We start from the raw sequence: 27,457 nt of genomic DNA on the forward strand, positions 1-27,457 counted from the left end.
TGCATGATTTCATATACTTCAATTATAACTCCTATAAAGTCTTATAGAACCACACAATTTTAAAGTGAGATGGAATCTCTAACATCCTTAGTCCAATTATTTTGTTCTATAGAGACAGCAAGAGTAGCCTGGAAATCACTTAAGGTCATAGATCTGGTTAATGGTGGGGAAGGAATTAGATCCACAGAGTTGCAACCAAATGAAGATTCCTACTTTTTGGAGGGTGAGGTGCAGTGTGTATTTTAGCAGATCATAAAAAAGCATAGTGATCTAAGAGAAGCCCTGCCATGATTGGCTACAAAGCTGATTCTGCTCTCTTATTTCAATATCTTTCCATTAGGGACTCAGAAACTCAATTAGACTGATGGTTCCAAGGGGACAGTCAACAAGAACCCAAGATTCATGTTCAGGGTTGAGAAGGACAGGCCAGAATCCATCCTTTCAAAAGCATAGTTTAGGTTATCTGTTTTGAAAGCCCACTGGTAAACTTTGGTCTACTCACCTAGTTTTGTAAGTGACTTTTACCAGCAAAGCAATCTACCATGGAGGCAGAATAAAGGTATGAAAAATCTAAAAGTCACTTGTGCTTGGTTTGGGGACATTTATTTCTGAAGTATTTTTACATTCCTTAAAGCAATGCTGAGTGGACAGCAAGGAAGGCAGTCTGGGAAGATGCTGGGCAGTGGGAAGAAACCCAGGTAAATTATAAACAGGCCATAGGTTAGCCACATGCAGGGGGCATTCGATCTCAACTTTTGGCTTCCTGGAATGCTACACAGTTTAAATGGCTAATCTGCCAAGATTAAAGAAGACTGTAACACTCGATGCTGGTGAGGATGTGGTGATGAAAAGCTATTGTACGGGTTGAGAATGTAAACTGATGTAACTTTTCTGGAAAGCAATTTGGCAATATGTTTCTACAATCTTTCAAATGTTCATATCTTTTCGCCTAATTGCAGCAATCTATCCTCAGTAAATACTTCCAGCAATCTATCCTAGGAAGTAATCTGAAATATTAACAAAAATGTTCCACAACATAATTTACAGCTGTAAAATATTGGAAACAATATTTTAACAAATATTGTTTTATTTAATAAATAATAAATAAATAAATAAATATTTAATAAAAAGAATAATGCCTACCATTAGGGGAATGTCTCAGAACAGTATATCAGTAGGGGAATGTCTCAGAACAGTATATTTCATCATATAAAAAGGCAGATTCTATAGTCATTAAAAACACTTAATAGGCATAATTTTTAATTACATGAGAAAGTGTTTACAATGTTAATAGATAAAAGCGTGGGACATTATCATAAATAAGATTTTTAAATATATATTTAACAAACATTAAAGGAAATAAGTGAAAAAGTGGTAGGAAAATGGATATCTTCTTTTCCTGCTTTATAACTCTGACACTTAACAAATTTTCTACAGGTTTCCACTGCCTTTATAATTTTTAAAAATGTTAAGAAAACCTAAGCACCTAATTCTGGAAGCCAGATAAAGAACAATAAAATAGATTCCACAAAAGAGGAAGATATTAATGAAGATAAAAGTAGATAGTAATGAATCTAAAAGCAAAGCAAAACAAAACCAAAAACTATAAAACTAATAAATAAATCAAGGCCTTAGTCCTCCAAAAAGACTGATAAAATAGACAAGCCTCTCTGGCAAGTCTGAATAAGAGAAAAAAAGAGAAAACATAAACATGCAACCTTAGGAATGAGGAAATATTTTTTAAAAAGACAGAGAGTTTTTAAGATGCTAAGAGAATACCATATGTATTTTGTGCCAATTAATTTTAAATTTAGATGAATAAGAGAAATAAAATTCACAAAAGAAATGAAATTAAAGACTTACTCTCACTAATAAAAGAAATGCAAATTAAAAAGCTCTGTTTTGTACATGTTTCTAAAAGTACAGACTAGTAAAATGTTTTTGGAAGGTAATTTAGCTTGAAAAAAAAACCGCATATAAACATATTGTACATAGTATATATTGTACATATAAGTGCGTGCGTGTGTGTGTGTGTGTGTTTGCATATATATACACATACACACACACATAGTACATTCTCTCTAAAATAATAATTCCACTTTTAGGCCTTTTTTCCTAAAGAAATAACCCTATACATATGTAAAGATATAAAAATGTTCATTTCAACAGCATCTCAAAAAAATATGCTGAAGTTGAAAAAAATTGAGGACACAGTCATACAACAAAATACTACGTATAATTATATGGAACACACAGAGAACCACAATCATTTTTCTATTAAGACTAAAAGCCTGTTACAGACAGTATACTATGATCCTATTTTTGTAAACAAATGACAGCAGAGATGACAAATGTCCCTCTCTATGTTCGCATCTGCCTATGAAAACTTCAAGGAATATGATATTGTGTACTAATCTAGGAAGTCTTCTTAATTTTGGGAAATGGGACTTGAGATGGGGGTGGAGAAAGACCTTCTATTTCTACTTTATAATAAAAGTATGAGTTCCTTTTATAGTTAAAAAGATAACTGAGAAAAGAAAAAAGGAAGGGAGAGAGGGAGGGAAGTAGACAGGGAGGGAGGGAAGGGGAATGTGGGAGGTGGAAGGCAATCTGGTACAGCAAAATAAGAAAAGAAGCCACAGCTTCAGAGGTACATTTGGCCTCCACCAACTTACCATCAATGTCCTAGCTACATTACAACCCAAGGTGCCAGCTCCAAGCAGCAGACACTTGACAGACACAACCTTGTCTAAGTCCAAAGTGGGGACCAATCTCCAACACATCAATTTGAGATTTAAATCCACTGATGACTCAGCTAACCTAGAAAATGACAGAATTATTTATTCATTCAGTCACTCATTTATGCCCCCATCTTATCCTAAAAAGACGAAAGCATCCGAACAAGAAAATGAGGAACAAATCCTGAGCAAAATGGGATCAAAGGGAAAATAAGATGGAGCTTTAGGGCAATAGGGAGGAGAAATGGCACACAATTTGTGCCAGTGTAGACCACTGCAACTGCTAGTGATAGGCCACGAATGATACTGAGCCCCTAGCAGCCAAGGTGAAAATGCAAACATGACCACTTATAGGAGTCACTGTATCTATAAATAAAAAGACACCAGCTACTTAAGAGGAAAGTTTTCCCTAATACTGAAAACCAAGAAATATTTTCCACGTCCCCTCAAAAAAGGGTGCACTTATATCATCCCTTAAATACAATGTTGGTTTCCATGAAATATTTCTTACAATGTCCTTCAATATAGGCTAATAGGAAAAATTAAAGGGCCATGAATAAAGGACTAAAAGTTAGTAGGTATCTGTACTAACTAGGTTTGAGAGTCTCAGCTCAAAGCAAGAACAAAATTTATAATGTCTAGAAGAGTAGATGAACTGTGTGCCCTTCCGAATCTCCATCGGTGGTATTAGTTCTCACAACCACACTTAAGTCAAGAGTCAGGCAGTGACGAGTGGAGGAACACTCAACAACGTGAACAGCACCCCCTGCGCTGAGCTGAGCAATGCGGTTGGCCTGACAGAATGTGCTGTGTGTCCTGGTGATAAATGGCCCCAGTGGAGAAAACAGCTTCCAAAATATACCTTTTAGGGTCCATACATTCACTGAGGTTCACCATCCTCGGTCCCATGCCGCCTTTCTGGTTTTTTTCCCATCCAACTGCTTTGGGACAATCTTAAGGCAAATAAAATAGTGAGTTGAACGAAGAAGGGAAGAATAAAAACAAGTAAGTAGCAAGATGGACCACACATTAATAAGCTTTCAGTTCACTTCTTTCTCACAGAGGCTCCAGGGCCTGAGTTTGCACATACTTGCTAAGTTGCTCGCCATCTTCCTCAACTACCCACACCCTTGCTGAGAGACCACCGGACCTGAGCATGGTTTTCCTGGAGAGGGGCTTCTGAAATAGCCCTTGACTCTGGCCTGAGTTGCCTCCACTTCCCCAGTTCCTGGCAGTTGCTCAAAATATGACAATCCTCTCTGGGATACAGGTATATAGGTAGAATCCTGTGGAGGGCTCTCTCTCCAAGGAACCCCAGCTAGTGTGACCGCACTCTTCTGCTGAAGTTCCCACCAGGCTTTGAACCTCTGCGTTCAGTTCCTCCTTCCTGTTCTTCATCCTTACCATGTCCCTCTGCTCAGCCTCTCAACACTGTCACTGCGCACCTAGCCTGTCCCTCTGTTAAGCTGCCCTCTCCTTTAAGTTTATCCTTATCCATTCAGACCTTCCCCTTCCCCGACTTCTCTTTTCTCCACTAACCTCTTTTAACCTCTGCTACGGGTGCCTCTGAACTTCCAATTCCAGTTCTGTGTGATGCTCTGAGAGGGTAAGTGTCCCGTGGTTGCTCTATTCTACTATTATGAAATCCTCTTAAGTGTCTCACTTGCTTTCTAGAATACTCCTGCTACTTTCTCACCTTAATGGTAATCTGACTTCCTTGGTGGAAACCTGCTAATGGGGGCCTCTCTTACACTCCTCACATCTTAGGACATCTGCCACTCTCCCATTCTCACCAAATACCTGAAATTCACAATAAAGCCTCAACTCCTTATCAGGGAGTTCACTTGGCCACAACCTATGCTGCTAGCATCCCCTCCAATGTCTGCCTTAAGTAACAGTCTCTGAAGGAACAGAAACTCCCTGACTTAAAAATGTATAGGACTACTGGGAAGAACTGTATGTTTCTAATTTGTATGTTGGTGTTCTTTGGCCATTCTCCTACTTTTAGATTGCTGTCAGCACTTCTATTTTTCTTTCCTTGGGAACTTTTTAGCTTTTGACCTCTGTTTTTCAAATAGTATTGCACAATATAATTATAGGACCTAGAAGGTGTAGATTTTCTTAACGCGATCTTTCCTTTCTGGGATAGGATGACCAATGGAAAACCTTGGGGTCAGTTATCCTCGAAAGCTATGGCTGGAGACATCATTCACAGCAAGGAGCCAGAAAACAAATGTCCCTTCCCATTTTAACTCAGGCACTCTGACGTGGTCCTTTTTTTTTTTTTTTTTAATGTAACAAAAAGTTAAAAATGATATAAAAGATGAGTTCTTATAGGGGTTAAGAGTTCAAAATTCTTTTTTTCTGGGAAAAGGAGTTCAGACATGTTACTAAATTCATATTTTGTTTGTTTTCCTTAAGTATTCTTACATTAAATAATAAAAAATACTTCTCAAATATATAGGCAAAAACTTGAAAGAACTTCAGAACCACAGTCTAGTACTGTAACTAACAACTCTGACCTAAGCTTTCTCCTGTTACAGATAAGAAGTCATAGAACAAAAACAAAATTTCATTTCCAACGAAAACATCTCTGTACTCAAAACGTTACAGCCAATTCTAAGAAAATTAGATATACTTTAAGCTTATTAACAATGAAAAAATGTAATTTATCGATAGTATTTAATCTATCCTATCTGCTTCTGTATAAACTACATCCATAAGACGTGCCCCAAATTAATAGAAAAATATTTTTTTAGGAGAAAATTAGGTCTTGTTTTCCCACAGCTGAACAAGCAGGAGGAGAACATCAAGGACAGGAATTAAAATGAAGAATGTCCCACTCACAGCAGTCTGCTGCCTCCCTCGGCTGGATGCCAGAACACTTTTTGTATCAGCAATGGACAGTGGGCTCTTTGCACCACGAGGAACAAAAGATGATTAAAATTATACTTCTTATGCCATTGTCATTGCAATTATGGGTTGTCTTCAAAATAATAAAAAATACTACCGTATCAATAGCCTTCATTTCATACTATGATATAGAATAACTCTTTACAAAGTTTTATTTAAAGTTTTATTTAGAGCTAAGAGGGAAAACATTAATTTACATGAAAAAAAGAAAATCTGCTTTTCCTAAACTAAATAATCTACACTCACTATCAAGCATAAAGAAGATGTATTGAAGGCATTTATTGGGCGATAGGAAGGATCTTTTCCAAAAGGGAAATGTGCAATGTTTCCAGGCTTTGCCAGCTTCACCAAGCATCAGCGAGATTGTTGGGGCTGTGAAGGAAGAATCATACAATGACTTTATCATAAAGATGGAAACAAAAGTGCCTCCTCTGTAGAAGCTGGCAGGATTAAGTGAGTGAGGAAGTGTGGAAGGCACCGGGTGGCCTGCCAGGCACAGACCAGGCACATATCACTTGCTAGTTAACTCACCCATTCCCCTAGAACTATCTACAATTGTGGCTTAGCATGCAGGTATGGCACCTCAGTTAACAGCACATGGAAGCTATTTTAGAATGTGCCAGAAGAGGGTGCTAAATCAAATGCATGGATCTAAAGACAGCAGAGAAGCAGTGGATTTCTTAGGGCTCTCAACTTAACCTATAGCCTTCTTTGCCTAACCAAGCCAAATCCTCTGTTAATCTCTCCAAGAAATCTATTTAAGACATTAATCAGTGCTGCGGCAAAGAATCACTGATAAAATGCCCTCAGAGCCAATCCTGAAACCTTCTAACTTCACTCTAGAAATGACATCTCAGAAGAGATGCTAACACTGCTTTCCCTAACACACACACACACACACACACACACACACACACTGAGGCATAGGACCCCCAGAAGAAAGAAAGCAATGTGCCTTGGAACAATGCAGATGTGGTGAAGAGCAAATTAAACAATGTGTGTAAAGGTATCCTGGAAAGCATGTAAGTCATAGATATCTGAGGGATCATTTTGGAGTGCAGGGCTTTGTGTAAGATAGGAAATTAACATAAATTAGCATTTATTAAATGCCCATAATATACCAGACATTGTACGCTGTCTTTTACCCAGGACACACATTCATCCTAAGGGAGACTCCATGAGGCAGGTTTTATTATCTTTATTTTACTCGAATCTGAGTATGTATTCTATCTTTGTAATATGTATATAAATACATAAATGTATGTTCACACACACACACATCTATAAAATACCTGTGAGCCCAAGTTTCCTAACTTATGAAATGGAGATAACAGCTGATGTCTGCCCCACAGGATCTAGTGAAGAATATTAAATGTGGAAGGAGAAATGGCACTTTTGCTGACTGATTTACTATATGGAGAGAAAGATCACACATAACCTTATATAACAAATAAATATGTTAAGTGTATTAATATTTTGTTCTTCCTATAAGAAAGGTCAGGAATAAAGATTTTATGTGAAACAAAAACTGCAGGGGGTGGGGGGAAGAAATCTCAAGACTGGGGGAAAAAAAAAAGGCCTGGAGGAAATTTCCTGAGGACAATCTTTGCCTTTGTTCCTTTCTGAATAGCAGAGTGTGCCCTCTGTTCAAGGGAGGTGTTCCCATGGACAAAGAGTTAGGAGCTGTACTTTTCTCTACCTTCTGCTGCCATTGTGAAGGGATGAAAGGAAAGTTAAACTTGCTTCAGTTTCTGATAAATGATAATTATATGCATTCTCAAAGACCGGCAAATTACCTGGGCTAAATGCCATTTCTGGAAGCTTCACTTCGAAGATGATGCTGTGGGCAATGTCTCTCACCCCCTGCATGGTGCGGTCCCGGAAGCAGAGGACTTCAACAGACTGGAAACTGCTACTCCTGATGTCAGGCCCCAGGTTTGAATTAATTCATTTTTTTTTTTTTTTTTAAGGAAGGAAAAGAAAGAGCTCACATAAGAGCTTCAGCAAAACCAGTTGGAGAGTATTCAATTCATTGTTAATTATGCCCTCCCTGACACTCTTGGGGCACGGCCTTAACCTCTGAGAGATTTTGAACACGTCCACGTATGCTTTCCTTTATCCAAATGCTTAGAGACTGAACAATGAATTGGCTGTGATTTCTAAGTGAAGTTTATATAACAATGACATTACAAATAAATAATTCTGACAAATGCATCTTAAATACAGGGGGAAAAAGCTTACAAGACATTAAAAAGAACCTCTAAGACATACATGGGTTCTCCTGATCCCCCTTCTCCCCTCTGAACTCACATTCTATGAAACAGCACCTCAGTCAGGAGTAGTTAGCAAGCCTGTGTGTACTCTCCAGTCACACTACCTGGATAAGCAAGTATAACCATTCTCCCTCCGGGGACAATCTATAATTAAGCTACCTTCATTTTTTTAAAGCATTTTTATGTAAGTAAAACAGATATAAAGACAAGTACACAAATCCCAAATATAAAGGAGCTTATCTCATGCCTTCTCGCAGTCACTGGCCACCCCTTTCAAGAGTAACTACTACTCTAATGTCTAAGTCCATTACTGGGTTTTTCCTGTTCTGATCTTTACACGGAAGGAATCAGAGAGGGCATATTCTCTTAAGGGCCAGCTTATTTTCACTCAACATCATGGCATCCATGTTGACACGTGCATCAGCAGTTCACTCAGATTTACTACGACATCACATTCCATCACAATGAATATGCCACAATTTATTAACCATTTCACTGTTGAAGGACATCTGGGTTATTCCCAGTGTTTGATTATAAAGAATAATGCTGCTATAAACATCCCTGCGTATGTGTTTTGCTTATATCTGAGTGTACATTTCTATGCATTATCTACCTGAGAAAGAAACTGTTGAGCCATAGATAGTTTTAACTTTGGCGGATGCTGCCAGTTTTTGAGCAATTTGAGGGTTCCAACTGATTCACATCTTTGACAACACTTGGTACTGTCATCTTTTTCAAGTCATTTGGTAAGCATCTAGTAGTATCTCAGCATGGTACCTCATTACCTCTATTACTGAGTAGAATCTCATTATATTTCATGTCCATGATGACTAATGATGTTGAGCATCTTTTTAAATGTATATTGACCTCTTAGATAACCTGTTTTCATTATTTTAGGGCGAGGAGAAAAGGAAGATGGTAGCAGTAGGAAAATCCTATCTGAGGGTGACCCAGACAGCTGGAGGGAGGGGCTGGAGAATTTCTGGCTTGGGACCTCTGGCTGCTCACCCTGCCCTACTCTGAAATGTCTTTAGTGCAGTATGGTCAGAGTCTGCCGCTCCATAACACACCTGCTTAGGGGCTTACCATTGACGGAAATTGGATCGTGACTGATGAATTGATTTATCATCTGGTTTCTATGCCAGAAATGAAAAAACACATATGGGAAAAAAGAGACACAGATAGAGGCAGACACAATGTCAAAAATAGATCGACAGAGACAGACAGACAGACACAGACACACACATGTAAATACCATCGGTGGGCTGCTAGGACCAAAAGATTCCTCAAAGGCCATCCAGGATGCTGGGCTAAGTTACAGGGATCATATACACCAATTGTTATCTGTGAAGAAAAAAGACTTTCTGAGTGAGTCAAGTATCATGTCAGGTTCACAGTACTGACACTGCTAAGACTTTCTCTTCCTTTTTATGCTATTCTGCAAAAGCATTAACAATTAGACACTTGATGAAGGGCTAGAGAGAAGAGAAGAAAGCAAAAGGATCTCACGCCAGACCACAGGACTTCTGGATGGAGGGGCTATCAAATTCTTCTCTGCACCCCCACCATATCTTGCAGTAGGCCTGGCACAGTAGGAACTAGATACATTTAGAAGGAAGAAAGATTGCAAGGAAAATATCGGGGAGGGAAGACAGTCAACTGTCAGGGCTCACACAGAGAACATCCTCTCATATAGAGACACAATCTGTGAAAATTGCTAGCATTTATGTAACGAGAAAATCAAAGAAGGGCCACTACCTGTAAGTCTACAGTCAGATCAAACTAAAAAGTCAGATGATCTTGATATTGCTAATATGTATTTCCTTCCACTCTGGCCCCCTCCAACTCCCTCAACACTGACTATCTAGAAAACTATTCAACTTCAAATACCATTTCTTCAGTGAAGACTCCCTTTGGTGGGAATAGTCACTCTGTCTGCTGTGATTCCATAGCAATTTGTACATTATACATAACATTTTTTACTTTTTCTTCTTCCTTTCAAAAGACAATGAGCATGCAGCACCCAGATCTTAATTTCTAAATACCATTCTCTAATAAAAGGAATCAGGGCTCCTTGAACACATGGCTAATTCTAGGGCTGAGGCAGGGAAAATACAAGATGAGCCTGCAGCAATAAGTCCTCAACAAACAAAGGCATGGAGCCATGCCAAGGGGACACCAAAACCAAGTGAAACAGCATTCAATGGCCAAGGCTAGAACAATTTGAGCAATGCAAATAAATAACACAGGATTGGATTAAAACCCAAAGTATAAAATAAATACCTGTGAGTCCATACTGATATAAATAAATAATGGGATAAATAAAAATATGAAGATGAAGAGACAAGTCTTCTTTACAGAAGATTTCCAAACAGTATCTACAGATACTGCCCCTTCCGGGAGTAGAGCTTAATCCTTCTCCTCCTTGAGAGGGGGCTGGACTTAGTGACCCACTCCCAAAGAAAAAACAGTAACTTCATAATGGAGAAATCTGGCAAAGGCTACCATAACCACATGATCAAGTTAACATCACCAGGGATGCCATGTGAGTATCAGGCACCCCCAATATGATGCGATGACCAGGGCACCTCACCTTTAGTGTCATTCCTTCCAAAAACCCATAACCCCAGTCTAATCATAAGAAAACATCAGACAAACCCAAATTAAGGAGAATTCTACCAAAATAACTGTCTAGTACTCTTCAAAACTGTCAAGGTCAAATAAAACAAGGGAAGTCTGAGGAATTGCTACAGACCAGGGGAGACTAAGGAGACATGACAACAAAATGCAATGTAGTCTCCTGGAATGGCTCCTGGAACAGACGGAAGACGTTGTGGGAAAAACTGGTGAAAAGCTGAATAAAGTCTAGAGTTTAGGTAATAGTAATCCACCAATGCTGGTTTCTCAGGTACCATGGTATTGTAAGGGGATAACATTAGAGAAAACCGAAACTGGGTGAGAGTGTATGGGAACCCTCTCTGCACTGTATTTTAAATTTTCCTATAAATCTAAAATTATTCCAAAATAAAAAGTTTATTTAAAAAAAGAGAAGACAATGAGCATCTAGAGAGCAGGGATTATCTTTTTCATTTCCCCATGATCAGTTCATATATACATACCAGACACTTAGTGAATGCATGTTGAATAATGGTAAGATGGATGGATGAAGGGATGGATGGATGATGGATGAGTGGGTGGATGGGAGGGAAGGAAGAAAGGAGGGAGGGTGAATGGGTTGGTGGGTGAAAGGAGGGAGAGAAGGAGGGAGGGAGGAAAGATGGCTGGGAGAGAACCATAAATCAACCCACAGGTTTCCTTTATAGGTGTAGTTGTGGGTTAAATAAAAACATGGTAGAATTTTGGTTACTCTAGATCCAGTTAGTTCTATAAGAATGGGGCCAGGCCAAACAATTCCATTTATTTTACTACAATGCTCAGTATAATGTTAGATACAAAGCAGAAGCTTAACCCATACTCAGAGAAAGGAAAGAAAGGAAACAAAAGATAGAAAGGAAGGCAGGAGAAAGGCAGGAAGGCAGGCAGGAAGGAAGGCAGGCAGGAGAAAGGCAGGCAGGCAGGCAGGAAGAAAAGGCCTATAAGACCACTATCCAGAGAAAACCAATATTAACACTTTGGTATATAACCTCCCATAACTTGATCTTTGCATAAATATATTTTTATCACAACTTTTATACAATTATATAATTTTAGTACAATTTTTATTACTAATCGAAAATGAGATGCTATAAATACTGTTTTATATCTCTTATTCTATCATGAACTCTCTTCCATGCCAATAAATGTCTTTCTACAACCACTGTCAGTAGTGGCTGAATGGCATTCCATTGTACTGGTGCACCATAACTTTTTTCTATTTCCTATTGAAGGACAATTAATTAGCCTTCATCTGTGCTCAATACAAACCTCTGAAAATGAATTTTACTCTAGTCTTATCAGATAATTATTGCATTATTCCAAGGATATTCTTTTTTTGCTACCTTCTCTATGTGAAATTTTCCTAACACCAATGCTTTTTTGTCTAGATGCATTTCATGTCTTTGATGCAAACAGACAGATTCATATTTAATTCAATACAGATTCAAACATATAACCATCCTTTCAGGAAACACACAATATCTTTATTTGAGATTTCCTTTCCCATGGGAGATGAAACACCAGCATCCAAGAAGCTTTTAAAAATAGAGTTTGCAGAGACTATTCTGAGTACTGCCCCTTGCTACATGAGTGGCTTAGGGCAAATTAGTCAAATCCTTTAGGCCTCAGCTTTTTTTGGGGGGGGGGGCAGATAGGGGCAGGGGGAGAGAGAGAGAGGATCTTAAGCAGGCTCCATGCCCAGTGCAGAGCCTGATGTGGGGCTCAATCTTATGACCCTGAGATCATGAACTGAGCTGAAATCAAGAGTCGGATGCTTAACCGACTGAGCCACCCAGGTGCCTCTAGGCCTCGGCATTTTTTTTTTTTTTTTTTTAAGATTTACTTGAGAGAGAGTGAGCGCAGGGGGTGGGGGGGTGAAGAGAGAGAGGGGGAGAGAGAATCTCAAGCCGACTCCCTGCTGAGCTCAGAGTCTGACACGGGGGCTCAATCTCATGATCCTGAGATCATGACCTGAGCCAAAATCAAGAGTCAAACACTTAACTGATTGAGCCACCCAGGCACCCCAGGCCTCAGCTTTTTAAACCTGAATCTCTGCGCACCTGCTTCACAGAGATACAGTGAGGATTACAGGATATGGTACTGACACGAAAAGCCCTGCACATGTGTAATGCTGCTAATGTTACTCGTGCCTCCAAATCTCCAGTGGTGAGCCTAGCCGTCTGTATCTGCATAAAGTGCCTAAGTGATTCTGGTGCAGTTGGGCAGTCCACACACTTACTCTGAGAACCATCAGAGAAGGTGATCTTATAGACAAAAGAAAAACGTCTATGGGGCCATTTTTCATTACCTTGGACGTCTGGACTAGCTGTATGTCTTTCCATTCTCTGTAAAATGCGGTCCATGCACCAGGAGCATCACCTGGGAATCTGTCAGAAATGCAGAATCTCAGGCTCCCTGTCTCCAGCCCCGCTGGATCTGAATCTGCATTTTAACAAGGACCCAGGTGATCTGCATGCTCACTGCAGTTTGAGCAGCACTGCTCTGCTCTTCAACCCTCTCTGATCTTGGTCTTCATATTTGAATGTGTGTGACAATCACTTGGGAAGCTTTCAAAAATCCTGCTGCCTGGGTCCCACCTCCTAAGGTTCTGATTTTGCCAGTCTGGGGTGTGGCTTGAGCATTAGTTTGTAAAAGCTCCCCAGGTGATTCTAAAGTATGGTGAGTACAAAGACCTCTTGAGAGTCTGCGGCGATTTCTCGAAATATGGTCCACCACACACAAACTGCATCGGAACTGTCCAGGCTGCTCTTTGAACTTGCATGACCTGTGCCCCATCCCAGACTTCCCGAGGTACCAATACCCACGTGCTCTGTGACCTCCTCATGTGATTCTTACGTACACTATTCTTTTCAGCACTAGCCACCATAGGTCTAGGAGTGCTTAAAATGGGGTTTGTTGCATCCTATATTTTTCCTATGGTAACTGTGATTATTTGTTGAAGCATGGTATTTTCTTGATTCAAAGGCACCACAGATTATAAAATGTACTTTCAAACCGGATAGAAAAAATGGGGGAAAACCACTACATTAAATATAAACAACTGCAAGCAATTCCTGACTTTGAAAAATTAAAATGTGAAGCAAAATGCATTTTAGAATGGAGGAACTACAGGATGCATTTCATATCTGTTTCTTTGCTGGCCTCTCTCTGTGAGGGCTCAAGCAATGTCTATCATGCTCCTCTTTCCATCCCTGGTACCTGGCATAGTACGGAATGCTCAGCAAATTGTGCTGAATAAATGACAGAACTGGCCATTTCTCCAGGCCCCACTATATGGAAAGCCCCGCCTCTTATACCCCATCTTTGGGCAGGGATCCTGGGGGGCCCCTGGAGGGAGGGAGGTGATGGCTGACCAAGAGAGATCTGAAGCCCACATATAAAGCCATGGTGCAGCATCTTGGCTGGCTCCTTTTCCTCCCCTTTCCTTTCTCAACAGTACAGGGTCCCCCTTCAGTGACATTTTAACACTGGGAATCTCCTGGGGAGGATGTGACAGTTTAATCTCAAAGGACTTGCTCTGAGAAGCGAGAGAACTTGAAGAATGAAGCACTCCCCCCAGGGCTTCCTCTGAATGAAGAAGTTGTCTCCCTTGAGTTCTTCTGGTCCCGTTGGCCACCACCACCACCTGGGACACCTTTCAGCTTTGGGTTCCCTTCTATCAATCATGACAGATGGCATCTGCTGGCAAACTATATTTATTAAGTAATCATCGCTTTGACTTCACCTTTTTAAAAATTTATCAAAGATATTTACAACTCTATTATCCAGCAAGAAAAGGGGGAGAAGGGAGAGACTGGCCTTCTACTTCTGTAACATTTAAAACAGCTTAGAAGAAGAAAATGACTTGATGTGGTAGAAAAAGCCAGAGGTCAGCAGGCATGTGTTCTACTTCTACTGCTAACTGATTTTCAGAACTTGGGGTGTGAGTAGGCAAGCATACTAACGTAGGAAAGAAAAGTGACCATGGGGATATTCTCTCCTTACCTATAAAATGGAGGGGCTGTATCATTTCATCTCAAAGGATTCCTTCTAGCTCCAGAATTATAGAACTTTATAGAACATTAAAGAGAAACAAAATCCTACATAGGTTATAAGACAACACAGACTTATTAGGCTCAATCTTACTGGGTATCTAAAGGCTACTCAATTTTCATTTAGGAAGAATCTACATAGCATCAATCCAGAAAATGCCCTTCATATTGAGACTCTCAGTTTCAATTTTCAAATGTGACTCAATAAACCTGGACTCTTAGCAGATGCCCTGAGTTATTTACTCTCATACAATCTCTCTATGCCTTATGTTTCCCCTCTTTGGAGAACTCTGCCTGGACACAGAGACTGTAAACAAGGCAAGCACTCAACAGATGCTAACTATAACAGCAATGTAAATAAACTCTGTTGTACCTGCACTGACCCTTCTGTTCAGTTCAATCTGTTATCGTTACATAGTGATCTACCTTCCGTCTCAAGGTTCCCTTTTTCCTAACTGGCAGAGAAAAAAAGGGGATAAGTTCCAGTTTATCAAATATTTTCTACATTCAGGTTTTATCATCTATAAGTGTAGAGTTGGGACTAAATGAATTTATAGAAACAAAAATGTCGTAACTCGATACTGTAAATGGGTACCTAATTTCAAAGAATGATTACATTTCTGACACTAAATACAAAGGCAATGAGATAGGAAGGTAGTAAAAAAAAAAAAACTTTTTCTGAGCAGAAAAAGACAGGAATAAGTTTCTTAGAGCAACCTGACCTAAGATGAGCTACAGAGTAGGAATGAACTGCTGAAGAGAAATCTATCAACCACAAAGGGAGGTTGACTTTGAGGTGCCTTGAAGTAACTCTCCTACCCACATGAGGCATGCATGAGTACAAAAAGCAAGCATCCAGACAGGAAAATGATAGAATCCATTTGACATTAGGCTGAACATCATTTATATTTCTTTGATGATTCAAAAGTGATTCCAAAATCTTTAAGTGCTTTCGGAACCAAATCAGGAACTTCAATCACTGTAGGAATTAGTCAGCACAATGCTAGGTAAGCCAGCTTAACTATTTGGGTAAATAGATTTTTTGTTGGTGGTAGTGGCAGTCAGAAATCATTATGGGCTAGGAGTTCTGTGTTCTCCAACTGGCTTTGGCACACAGTCATTGTGTGAAGTTGGACAAATCACTTCTTTTATAATACAAATCAGTAGAAAGAAGCAAAATGTAATTGGAAAAAAAAAATTTGTTTAGAAGGTTGTCGAAATAAATGCTCCTTTCTACTTGGCTGAGAGCATACTATTCGTTGAAGTAGCTCAGTCATGCTCTGGCTATGGTCCACCCAGCTATTTGCTGAAAAAGCACAATGTGAGAAAGAAAAGAGGGCAAAATTGTCAACTTGAGTATCTTCAGCTGGAGAAATTTCCACACCGATCCCTTAAAACACACTTATCTGACAAATGGCCATCTATTACTCAAATACTCGATATAACAGGAAATGTGCAAAGGCGATTATATGTTTTAAAAGTACAGGATAGAAAATCCAAGTATCTAATGCGCCGCGATGTCACAGACGGCTGCCAAGATGCGGAGCTTGCTAAGTGAAGAAAGAGCCCCGCTAATAGCATACCAATTGCTGTTCCTTTGCTATCGCTCTTGTCCAAAGATTTTAAAACCCTAGAATTAAAGGCTAATATTGTTAAAATTACAAAATGTTTCCCAAACATCCAATCTTCAATAACTGCTCTAAAGAAAGCAGAAGACTCAAGCAAGCTTTCCCTAAAGACTGGCAACGGAACAGCGATACGGGCTGTTTTTGATGGAATCACAAACATCGGCTTAAAAGACAACTAATTGTTAACAATGCAGTTGCCACCGTGACCAGTAAGTGGCATCAACATCTCACCGAGGGAAAGAAGCACGTAAACAAGGCCCATTTTTAACTGATGCAAATGTGTAAAATGTGTAAAATCCCAGTGCTGGTCAGGGTGCACGGCTGGCAGGAGGGAAAACCAGCACAGTTTGTGAGCCACAGTTATGATAAGCAGTGGGCCAGAGGTGACCTGAACAGACTGGGGAAAGCCAACTGTTACCACCTCTTCCCATCTCTGCGCTCTGTGACTTCACTTTGGCAGCCCCAACTCGGCCATGGTAGGAGTACTGGCACCATGGAAAGAAGCAAACATACACAATCAGGGTTTTGCCCCACATGAGAGCCAGCTGTCAAACATTTACCAGCACACCACTGATCATAGACCTTAAAATGTCCAAACCCTTTAAGTCAGTAATTCTCTATCTAGAAACTAGGAAATAATTCAAGATAAGTGGGGGGAGGGCAGGAATTTGATGCACAGGGAGGCTCCTAATAGTGAAGAAGTATGAGAAAACTAAATGTCAAAAACTGGATGTTATCTATCAGAAAGGATGTTGATACAGAGTGTAACAGTATTATGCTAAATGCTACAATAAAAGAGAATATGGTACCATCTTAGTCTTTAAAAAATAGAAAAAGATTAGTAGGAAATATACAAAATGTTTACTTAAAAAAACCTGAAACCTTAAAATAATGGTTGAATAGCTTCAAGAGAATTTAAAAACAGAAAGATGCAGCTGGAAATAAAAATCACAAATGTAACCATACTTAGTGCAGTTCATTTACCAGCCAGTATTCTCAAACTGGGCAATCAGCACTGTCCAAACTAAAGTGATATGCTATTTGTGAGTTCCAGTCACTTAGTGGCTCACAGCTGGTATTTTTCAAAAAGATAAAAAAAAAGAAGAGGATAGAAAACAGAATGCCTAGCACCTAATATAGTATTATTTTGTGAAGGAAAATGCTAATGTAGTTGAGAAAAAAATGTACTTAAAAAAAAAGTATCTTAAGCTCAGGCTAAGGAATAATCAGGGCATCTGTTAGAGGTCTCTCTTTTCTCAACTCTGATATATCTACATGGCTAATGAAATTATCCCACTTGACTTTGTAACCATAAAATTCATCAATTGTTTATTTTTAATTTACAATCCCTTATATGGCTGAGATAGCTCACTATATACACTTCTGAAAGACACTTACAGTACTTTTTCATTTGTTCAGAAGAATTTTATTGAGGACCTAAGACCAGTTCTAGACACTCTGTAGATGCAGATATATTAAGACACAGGCTCTGCCCTTTAGGAGCTTACCATCTAGTATGGAACATAAAGTAATTTGCACAAGGGAACAGGACAGTAAATGAGGATTAGAAAGTAAGTGCAGTGAGATCAGAAAAGGAAAGATCACACATGGCCAGGCTACCCTGTGAGAAGGCTTCACTGTAGAGCTAGGATTCCAACAAGGAGAGTTTCTTAGGATTTTCACACATAGAACATGTTTCAGATGATACAGTGCAAGGTCAAAGAGAGATATAGAAAAATCCCTAGGTAGGGGTGCCTGGGTGGCTCAGTCATTAAGCGTCTGCTTTCAGCTCAGGTCATGATCACAGGGTCCTGGGATCGAGCCCCATGTCAGGCTCTCTGCTCAGCAGGGAAGCCTGCTTCTCCCTGTCCCACTCCCCCTGCTTGTGTTCCCTCTCTCGCTGTCTCTCTCTCTCTGTCAAAATAAATAAAGTCTTTAAATAAAAAAAAAAAAAAAAAGGAAAATCCCTAGGTAGACTTGATTAGTGAGGGTGCGGGTAAGGGGGGGTTCTCTGAAAAAAACAGGCAAACTCAGCTGAGCAATGGTTTATGAGGAAAATAGTGGAAGATGAGGCAGGAGAGGTGGCCTGGAGCTAGAAGGAAGACACCATTAACCGGATCACTGAAGGACAGGGTGAATGTGAGCAGTTTGAGGCAAGTGGTGGTACACAGGATAGAAGCAAGAAGACTCTAACTGTCCAGGAGAGAGGTAATCAGGGCCTGACCTATGGTGGTAACTCTGGAAATAAGTTAAAATATAGATACAAAATGTATCAGGAAGGAAAATTGAAATCACTTTATCACGAATAGGAAGGGAGGAACCCAAAATTACTCTGAGGTGTAACAGAGCTAAGAAAATCTGGAGAAGCTGATCTGGGAACAGCAGGGGTGGGCATGAAGATAAAGAATGTTCCACAACATTCCTTGGAGGGCTAAAGAAATCTAAGTGAGTTTGAATTTTGCAGTGGTCTATTAAGATATGAACATCAGATTTTTTTTAAGGGATAATAAAACAAAACTCAGAGTTTCTCTGACCTTTGTCCTTTGGTCTTGGAAGAAATCACTGTAGTGTTTAAGCAGGGAAACCAGCACCATGTTCTCATCATACTTGATTAAGAAGTAAGGTAGCGCTGGGACTCCTTCTGTTTGACAAAGAGCATCATATGCACACCCAAGGGCTTGAATCTAAGAACAGGAAACATTGAGTTATTCTCCAGACAATAACATATCTAGTTCTGAGCTAAAAATTAACATAAAAGGTACTTTAAAGCCAGAAGACTAGAAATGACTGAGCATAACCGTGTTATTCTTTTGTAGCAAATGAACATAGAAGTATAATATTCACTTCTATATAACACTTTCTACGTGCATGGTGGTGTGTCTTAGGGGTATGAGGAGACACTTTATGGTGCAGCATGGTGGCTCCCTAAGATGTTAATCACAAAGGTGTAGAGAGAGCTCCAAACATTATTTCTCTCCTGTAATAACCAAGCATTGAATCCACCACTGATGAATTTTACCCTGAACCTTTCCATAAAATAGCAGCATTATTGAGACATACCTCACTTACTATAAAACTCACCCATGTAAAGTGCATAATTCAGTGCTGTTTTTAGCATGTTCACAGGATTATGCAACTATCAGTGCAATTATTTTAGAATATTTATGTCACTCCTAAAAGAAACCCTGTATCCATCAGTAGTCAGTCCCATGGCATAATCCTTTTCCTCCACTTATATCTCTTCTTGGGAAATTAGTTCCATAAAACTACAACCTTCAATTTGTCCTAAACAAACTTATTACTATTTTTTCATCAATAAGGGCTCCTTCCAGTGCTTCATGATTTCAAATCATCTTGCCACTCAATCCTCGCTTCAATGACAATCAGAATTCTTTGGTTTAGGGTCTATGTTCTACTAGCCTGATTATTTTCATTTGCTCTCCTCAGGACCATCTCGGATGACCTTATTGTCTTTCTTAGACCACAAAGACTAGCTCTGGGGGCGCCTGGGTGGCTCAGTTGTTAAGCGTCTGCCTTCTGCTCAGGTCATGATCCTAGGGTCCTGGGATTGAGCCAAGCCTGCTTCTCCCTCTCCCACTCCCTCTGCTTGTGTTCCCTCTCTCGCTGTGTCTCTCTTTGTCAAATAAATGAATAAAATCTTTAAAAAAAAAAAAAAAGAAAGACTAGCTTTGCGTGTACCATTCCTGACGTAGAAGTTCTACAACTTGGTGTGAGGGTAGTAGAATGTCTTCTATTTGTTTTTAAAGACTCTTCTCAAAGTATACTGCCTTAGGGTTCTCTACAGTGAAAGTGAAAACCACATTTTGGCAAATTCTTGCAGACTTTCAACATGTTCGTATAACTTCTCCCTACCAGCTGAGCCTTTCACCAAATGTCACTGAAAACTTGAAAAAGTATCACTCACTACTCCTTCAAAATGATTTTTACAAACATTTTGTAAATAAGTATGCTCCTAGTACCATCTTTGCAGGATTCCATGGTGACCGTCTCTCCATTCAGACAAGTGCCTATCTGTCTTCAGAATGAATTAAAGTACTCAAATGCGTTAAACCCAATTTTGCCTGCATTTTATTTTACTTGTTGATACCTGTTTTGGTGAAAACCTTTGATCCAAGCCCACTGGCCCCTGAATGAGGGGTATACTGTCTGGAAGGCAGAGAGCAGGGAAGCAAAACCAGTAGTAGAAGTGGTACTTCTTTAGATCCTAGAAGAAAGAATATAACAGAAGATATCAGAGTAGCACCAATGATTAAACTGAAACACATCCATTAATGTAATTCCCCATTGCCATGTAGGCAGACACACCAATGCACACAAGATACAATCAGCTGGTCAGAAAGTCTCATCTCCAACAGAACTCATAATAGAATACAGAATTTCTGTCCTTCTCTTAAAATATTCCCATACACCACACAATAATATCTCATGATAAACATATTAACCACTTGCTAACAGAAAAGTGTTAATTGGTAATTATCGTCATCACTGTTAAATACACAAAACCACCTCAGGACATAACTATTATCCCATTTTATGGACAGAAAACTGAAGCTTAGAGGGAGGTGAAGAACTTGAACAAAACAAAGATACTGAGTAGTGGGGAGTGGGGCAGAATTCTTTTTCCATAATTTAAGCTCTGTCCTTAGTACCATACATACTCAATGATCTATCTGGGGAGGCCCAACCACCAGACATGGTTACCACTCTTCATAGTCAAATGAATGGAGCATGTTATTGAAGAGGCTGTGCTATCCATAACCTCTGTATGCCTGGGATAATAAAGCACTGCTTTCAGAAATGCCTTGTTGGTGAAATTTGGGTAAACAACTACTAAACATTTGCCATGTACAAAGCAATACATTAGACACTCTGACAATAAGAAGATAAATAAAGGGCGCCTGGGTGGCTCAGTCGTTAAGCGTCTGCCTTCAGTTCAGGTCATGATCCCAGGGTCCTGGGATCGAGTCCCACATCGGGCTCCCTGCTCGGCAAGAAGCCTGCTTCTCCCTCTCCCATTCCCCCTGCTTGTGTTCCTGCTCTCGCTATCTCTCTCTCTGTCAAATAAATAAATAAAATCTTTAAAAAAAAAAAAAAAAAGAAGATAAATAAAAGCCAGTCCAGCCCTCAGGCAGCTCACTCTCTGTACAGGCAGAGATAAAGTGAGACCATGACTAATGCCATGGGTCACAGAAGAGGTTCTGAGAACAACAGTGACATGAGATTACATCTTCAGGGGTATATCTTCCACCAGGGGAAGTGAGGCAGGGGTAATGACTCATGAAGCTGTTCTTGAAAACTGTTCCCACTCAGGTTGGATGCTCTTGCCTCTGAATTCCTGCAGCCTTTGTGGCCTAAGTCACTCCTATGGTGGGATCTCATAGTTATATGGGTGTTTGACAGCTTCTCCATCAGTTTATTTATTTGGCTAATCAATATTTCTTCTTGAATCTTGCTAAGAATAAAGAACAGATAGTTGTTTGATGACTTATTATGATATAATTCACATACCATAAAAGTTACCATGTTAAAGTGTAAAACTGAGTGGTTTTCTGGTATATTGACAAGGTTGTACTACCATCACCCAATGGCAGAACATTTTCATTGCCTCCAAAAGAAAACTCTAATAGCAGAAACCCCCCATCAGTTTATTAGTTAGAAACACCCATCCACAGAACTTCCCATTCCCCCTTCTCCCCAACCCCTGGAAACCACTCATCTATTTTCTGTCTCTATAGATTTGCCTATTCTGGGCTTTTCATATAAATGAAATTTTACTAGATAACTTTTTAAATATAGATGTATATATAAATGTGTGTCTGGATGAGGAAGTCTAGTAATTATAGTTTCCAGTCTCTAATTCTGGCATTAACTGATCAACTAAGAACAAATTCTCTTTTGATGGCAGCAAAACAAACTATAAAATCGAAATTAAAGTGCCAGTTCCTTTGAGTCCTAAAAACAGCAGAAAGGAAAGTAAAAACACCTCCAGAGGGGCACCTGGGTGGCTCAGTTAGTTGAGCGTCTGACTTCGGCTCAGGTCATGATCCCAGGGTCCTGGGATCGAGCCCCGCATCAGACTCCTCACTCAGTGGAGAGTCTGCTTGTCCCACTGACCCTCCTCACTGCTCATGCTTGCTCTCTTTCAAATAAATAAATAAAATCTTAAAAAAAAAAAACCTCCAGAGATTATTCTCTCTTCTTTATACTTCAATGATTTGTCATAACTGATCTTTAGTCAAAGGTTAAACAATTCAAAATGAAGGACCTCACAATTTCTAAGAAGCTTTATCAGATCATCTTCAAAAGTAAAAAGGCTTGAATTTCTTAGAATTCTTTCCAGGATACAAAGGACCTCGATTAAATTAAATATAAAGCCCTTTGTGTTTGAAGATTTTAAAAGATAGAGACTTTTAATTTTTTTTTAAAGGCAGGCTAAGAATGATCAATAAAAAGGGCAGCAGGGCGAACACACATACTAACTCTAGGAAATGCCTTAAAACTTTAAGTAAGAGCTAATGTTATTTTTCTCATTAAATGCAAACTGTCAGATTCTACTAACTAGAATTCTTGGTACAGAAAACATATTGATGTTAAAGTAACAAACCCAGAAATCTTTGACTAGCACTACTTATGTTTCTCTTAGTAGCAGATCTGCAAAATTGCTCAAATTTACAGGCAATTAATGCCAAATTGCAGCCAGTAATCTCAAGAATTTAAACATTTTTCTATCTCTCCCACTATTACACAGAAAGCATTATAACTTGTTAGTTATATGTGCTCCTTATAGATAGCCACCCTTTGGCGTGGCCTTCAGTATGATTTTTATCATTCTCTCCTTTGCCTTGGGCAGCAAATCAGACAGGCAGCATTCAGAAGAAACAGAGGATTAGTTCATGAAGGAAGAAGAAAGGCAAGACCTAAAACTGGGCAAAAGAAAGGAAGGGAGGGAGGGAGTGAGGGAGGGAGGAAAAAGACAGATGTAGGGAAGAGGATTAATATCCAAAGCTGATGAAACTGGTAAAACAACACACTCAATATATGTAAACATCAATATGCTTATATGCCTTCTCCAAAGAATTTATCCTAAAAAAATGAGAAAAAAAAAATCAGTACGGTCAATATTGTTCACTGCAACATTTTTTAAAGTAGTGAATATCAGAAACAACCTAGATGTACAAAAGTCTATAGAACATACACTTGATAGAATATTACATAGTCAACTTAATTATAAAGGCTAAATTAATTTTATATATAGATATATATATACACAAATACAGACATACACACATGTACATACATGTACGTGTGTGTATATGGCTGGTATCTCTATAATCAACCCCACACTGCCCATCACAGAGACCAGGTCCTTCCCCCTACTTCCCTAGGCAGCAGATGTTACACTTACACAAAACATTTTTCATTCTTAAAAAAACACAGCTGTGTGGACAAACTATGTAGTGTGAACTCCTCTAGTTTGGAAGCTGCTGGGGGATAGCCAGGATCCCCAAGATGTCTTCTTTTCCTTATGTTGATGGATCCAGCAACTGAGCTCCGCAGGACTGTACTGAACAAAGACATTAGCGACAAAGAACCACTACTCCCTGAAGCTGACTCTATTGTGTCCTGAATGACAGGACATGGGTCACTGTGTTACATAAACCATGCAACTACCAACAGTATGATAAGAATGAATTAATTTTGCACTGGTGATAAGTGCCAGCACTACTGGGCCACTTATCAAATGAGTGTTTCTTGAACAGCTCTGACTTCAATAACACCAGGTAGTAGCTTCAGTGAGAAGAGTACAGACCATTCTATTGGCACCCTGGACTCGGCCAGGGCATTTCAGCAGTCTAAATGTGACCGAGAGTCCATTTACTTACTGCAAAGGTCAAGAGGAGGAACTTGTTGAGGAGGACAGGGTTTTCGAGAGCAGCGCCTGATTTTATGGCTTCCCATATCTGTCAGAAGAAAGAGAAGTGTCAAGGCAGGTTCACAGGCATCTCTGAGCTTCTCACAAATGAAGCACAGAGGCGAAAATCTCCAAGCTCTTCTTTCCTCCAGGCCCAGCACCACTTACCCCAGGCTGTAAAGTGGGTTGTTACCTCACTCTGGCCACTTTGGATGGCCTCTCCACCAGCCACACTCCCTGTGGGGGCTGAGGAAATTGAGAGAATCCAGAAGCCTCCTCTCAGTCAGACTCAGCATCCAAGGAGGCAAGCAGGCCATTTTCATGTCTTCACTATTTCCTCCAACAAATATTTACTGATTGCCTACTATCTACCAGGCACATCAGGATTACAGAATAAAAGACACAGTCCCGGGTGCCTGGATGGGTCAGTTGATTAAGAGACTGCCTTTGGCTCAGGTCATGATCCTGGAGTCCCAGGATGGAGTCCTGCATCGGGCTCCCCGCTCAGTGGGGAGTCTGCTTCTCCCTCTGACCCTCCCCCCTCTCATGCTCTCTCTCTCTCTCTCCCCCTCAAATAAATAAATAAAATCTAAATAAATAAAAATAATAAAAAAATTAAAATAAAAAATAAAAAAAAAATAAAATAAAATAAATAAATAAATAAATAAAATCTAAATAAATAAAATCTAAAAAAAAAAAAAAAAAAAAAGACACAGTCCCTACCCTCAAAAAGCCTTCAGTTCAGTGAGGGAGAGAGGCATAAATGTCCGAGTGCACCACCAGGTAGGACATGCTACCTCAAAAAGATGTGGAATTCCTGGGAGGAGCACTGAACTGGGCTGGGGAGGGGTTCTAGGAGGCAGTGATTTGAACCAGGTATAGGGGATTTCTCAAAGTGTCACTGGGGATTATCTTGCCCTGAGACATGAAGAGAATGATGAGTTTATGCATACTCAGCAAGTACTGTGACCAGAAGCAGAAGCTAGTACTGGTCTGTAGCTGCTGATCACAAGATGTTTTAGTAGCTAAGATTAGCTGCTAAACTTTGTGTCACTAAGCAAGACAAACAGTTGCACCAAAGGAGCCACTGGGTGGAAGAGGGAAATAAACAAAGAGAAGTTCCTGCAATTGACATAATAACCTTGGAGGAGCTGGACCAAGGAAGAGCAGGCCCCAGGTCTGATAAACTAAGGGGGTGGGAACTGCTGGGGAGTGTGGATGGGGGTGAAGGCTGAGCCCCAGGACAAGGGGTGGGATTTCTGTGGGGAACAATCTGTGATTTTTGATGATGGATGAGAATCTGACCCAACTCCTTGGAGACAGCCTTTGAAATGTGCCGCCAGAGCAGGAGCCCAGGAGCAGTCAAGCTGCAGGCCAAGGAGAACCATCATCATCACTTGGGTCACGAGCTACATCCATCTCGAGGGATGTTAAGGGATGGGTTAGCCTGGTGATAGGTATTAAGGAGGGCATGTACTGCATGGAGCACTGGGTGTTACACGAAAACAATGGATCGTGGATCACCACATCAAAAACTAATGATGTATTGTATGGTGACTAACATAACATAATAAAAAATAAAAAAAATAGAGTCACCATTAAAAAAAAAAAGATCAAAGGCAGATTTCCTTCTCCGACCGTGGCACCCACACCCACTTTTTCTTTTTTTAAGACTAGTGTGAAGACCACTCGATTAAGTGGGTTAGAGGGGATAGGGATAAACTGTCTTCCTATTTTAATTCCTCACACTAACTCAGATATGAAGAAGTAAGAGGAAGACACTCCCGGCACAAAGAATATCATGTCCCAAGGACAGAGGTGAGAACAAAAGTAGGGGAAGGAATTATAAGTGATTTGCTGTGACAAGGGTCAGAGAAGGTGAGGGCAAGAGTGACAGGAGAGAAAGGCCACAGAGACCACAGAGGCCAGGCCACAAGATGGAGTAGTTTAGATTTAGCCCTAAAGATATGGGAGAGACAGTACAATCATCTCAGTGCTTAGGACTGGAAAGCCACGGGACACAAAGAACAGAGAACCCAAAGGCATGCAGACACATGACTAGAACTCTCAGGGACAGGTCAAGCTGCTTCCAAATGCTAACTAGAGAGCAGCAGCAAAGCTTTTCACAACTGCCCTGCCATGGCTTTCCAGCCTATCCCGAGTCAAGAGCCTGAATGTCTTCTCCCTGACCTTCCCGCCAATGCAGGAGAGCTGCAAGTACTCTCTCTGGGATATAAACCAAAGCCCACAAAGATCTTTAAGTATCGACTCTATGCTAGTTTCCCTGAGAGACCCACAGACCTGATCAGAAACATCAGGCCTACCAAGACCAGGGAAGATAGGACAGATACATCATTGTTTCCCAGCTAACCTCATCTGCTGCTTGCTCCAAAAGTAGCTTCTTATCTGCAGCCTTGAAAGCCTCAAGTGTGTTGGTGTTAAAGAGCGTTCCAACAGCCGGGCAGCAGTGGGCTGGGGTGGGAGCACTCCTGGACATGGGAGAAACATGGTTAGGCAGGCACAGACGGGAGAGCAGTGGGAGACAAAAGACAGGGCTCTGTAGGGCAAAGAACTAAAAAAAATAAAATAAAAACCAGCACTGTACACACAAAAAAAGCCTCTATATTCCCTTTACCCTCATTTCTCATTGTTCTTCCACTGCTCACCAAGCCCCACACCACCCCCGAATATAAGTTCATTACCTAGTTTTTACTCTTTCTCATCTTTAACCTGAAAGGGAAACATCATTTATTGAACTTCTACTATGCCAAGAACTATACAAGTTTTGCATTTTCATAACAGCACTTTCTCCTAGTTAAAGGCTTAAGTAACTCACCTAAGGTCACATAAAGATAGGCGGAGCAGGAATCTAAAGCCAGAACTAGCAGACTCCAAGGTACTGAGCTGCCTACTCCCCACTCAAACCCTCCCAGGCTTCAAGGCCCTACTCTAAACCCTCTCCTTCCAGGAAGCCCCTCCCATTTTCTCTGGTAATGGCTGGCACAGGAAACTGAGCATCACATTTTAGAGTGTCTTCAAGATTGACCATCACAGACACCCGACTAGAGGACAGTAAGCTCCCTGAGGGCAGGGAACATGTCTCCCTCTTCTGACTGTCTCCAGACCTTATCCAGCCCAAACAGGCTCTACAAAGCTGCTGCTGAGCCAACTCCTGGTGGTCGTCTGAGTCACAAAGACAATATGTGTCATACCTGGGCTACCTGCCAATCTGTCATGTCACATGTGTATCACACTCTACACTATC

General features: G+C 40.2%; 1 protein-coding gene across 8 annotated transcripts in view; it reads right to left on the reverse strand.

Moving 5' to 3' along the window:
• ATG7 (autophagy related 7) overlaps positions 1 to 27,457 on the reverse strand; it is a 231,462-nt gene that overhangs the window by 179,337 nt on the left and 24,668 nt on the right. For all 8 annotated transcript variants that reach the window (XR_013448957.1, XM_078074983.1, XM_078074986.1 and 5 more), the window contains 8 exons: positions 26,564 to 26,681; positions 24,164 to 24,241; positions 20,368 to 20,484; positions 18,794 to 18,943; positions 9,180 to 9,268; positions 7,448 to 7,569; positions 3,601 to 3,691; positions 2,676 to 2,820 (listed from right to left, as the gene is read on the reverse strand). Coding sequence is in view for 7 of the 8 variants with exons in the window: in XM_078074983.1 (XP_077931109.1) it covers positions 2,676 to 2,820; positions 3,601 to 3,691; positions 7,448 to 7,569; positions 9,180 to 9,268; positions 18,794 to 18,943; positions 20,368 to 20,484; positions 24,164 to 24,241; positions 26,564 to 26,681 (910 nt within the window). In the remaining variant the exon portion in view is untranslated. The remainder of the gene's footprint in view (positions 1 to 2,675; positions 2,821 to 3,600; positions 3,692 to 7,447; positions 7,570 to 9,179; positions 9,269 to 18,793; positions 18,944 to 20,367; positions 20,485 to 24,163; positions 24,242 to 26,563; positions 26,682 to 27,457) is intronic.

Source organism: Halichoerus grypus, chromosome 1 (assembly GCF_964656455.1).
Source record: "Halichoerus grypus chromosome 1, mHalGry1.hap1.1, whole genome shotgun sequence".
NCBI classification, from domain to species: domain Eukaryota; kingdom Metazoa; phylum Chordata; class Mammalia; order Carnivora; family Phocidae; genus Halichoerus; species Halichoerus grypus.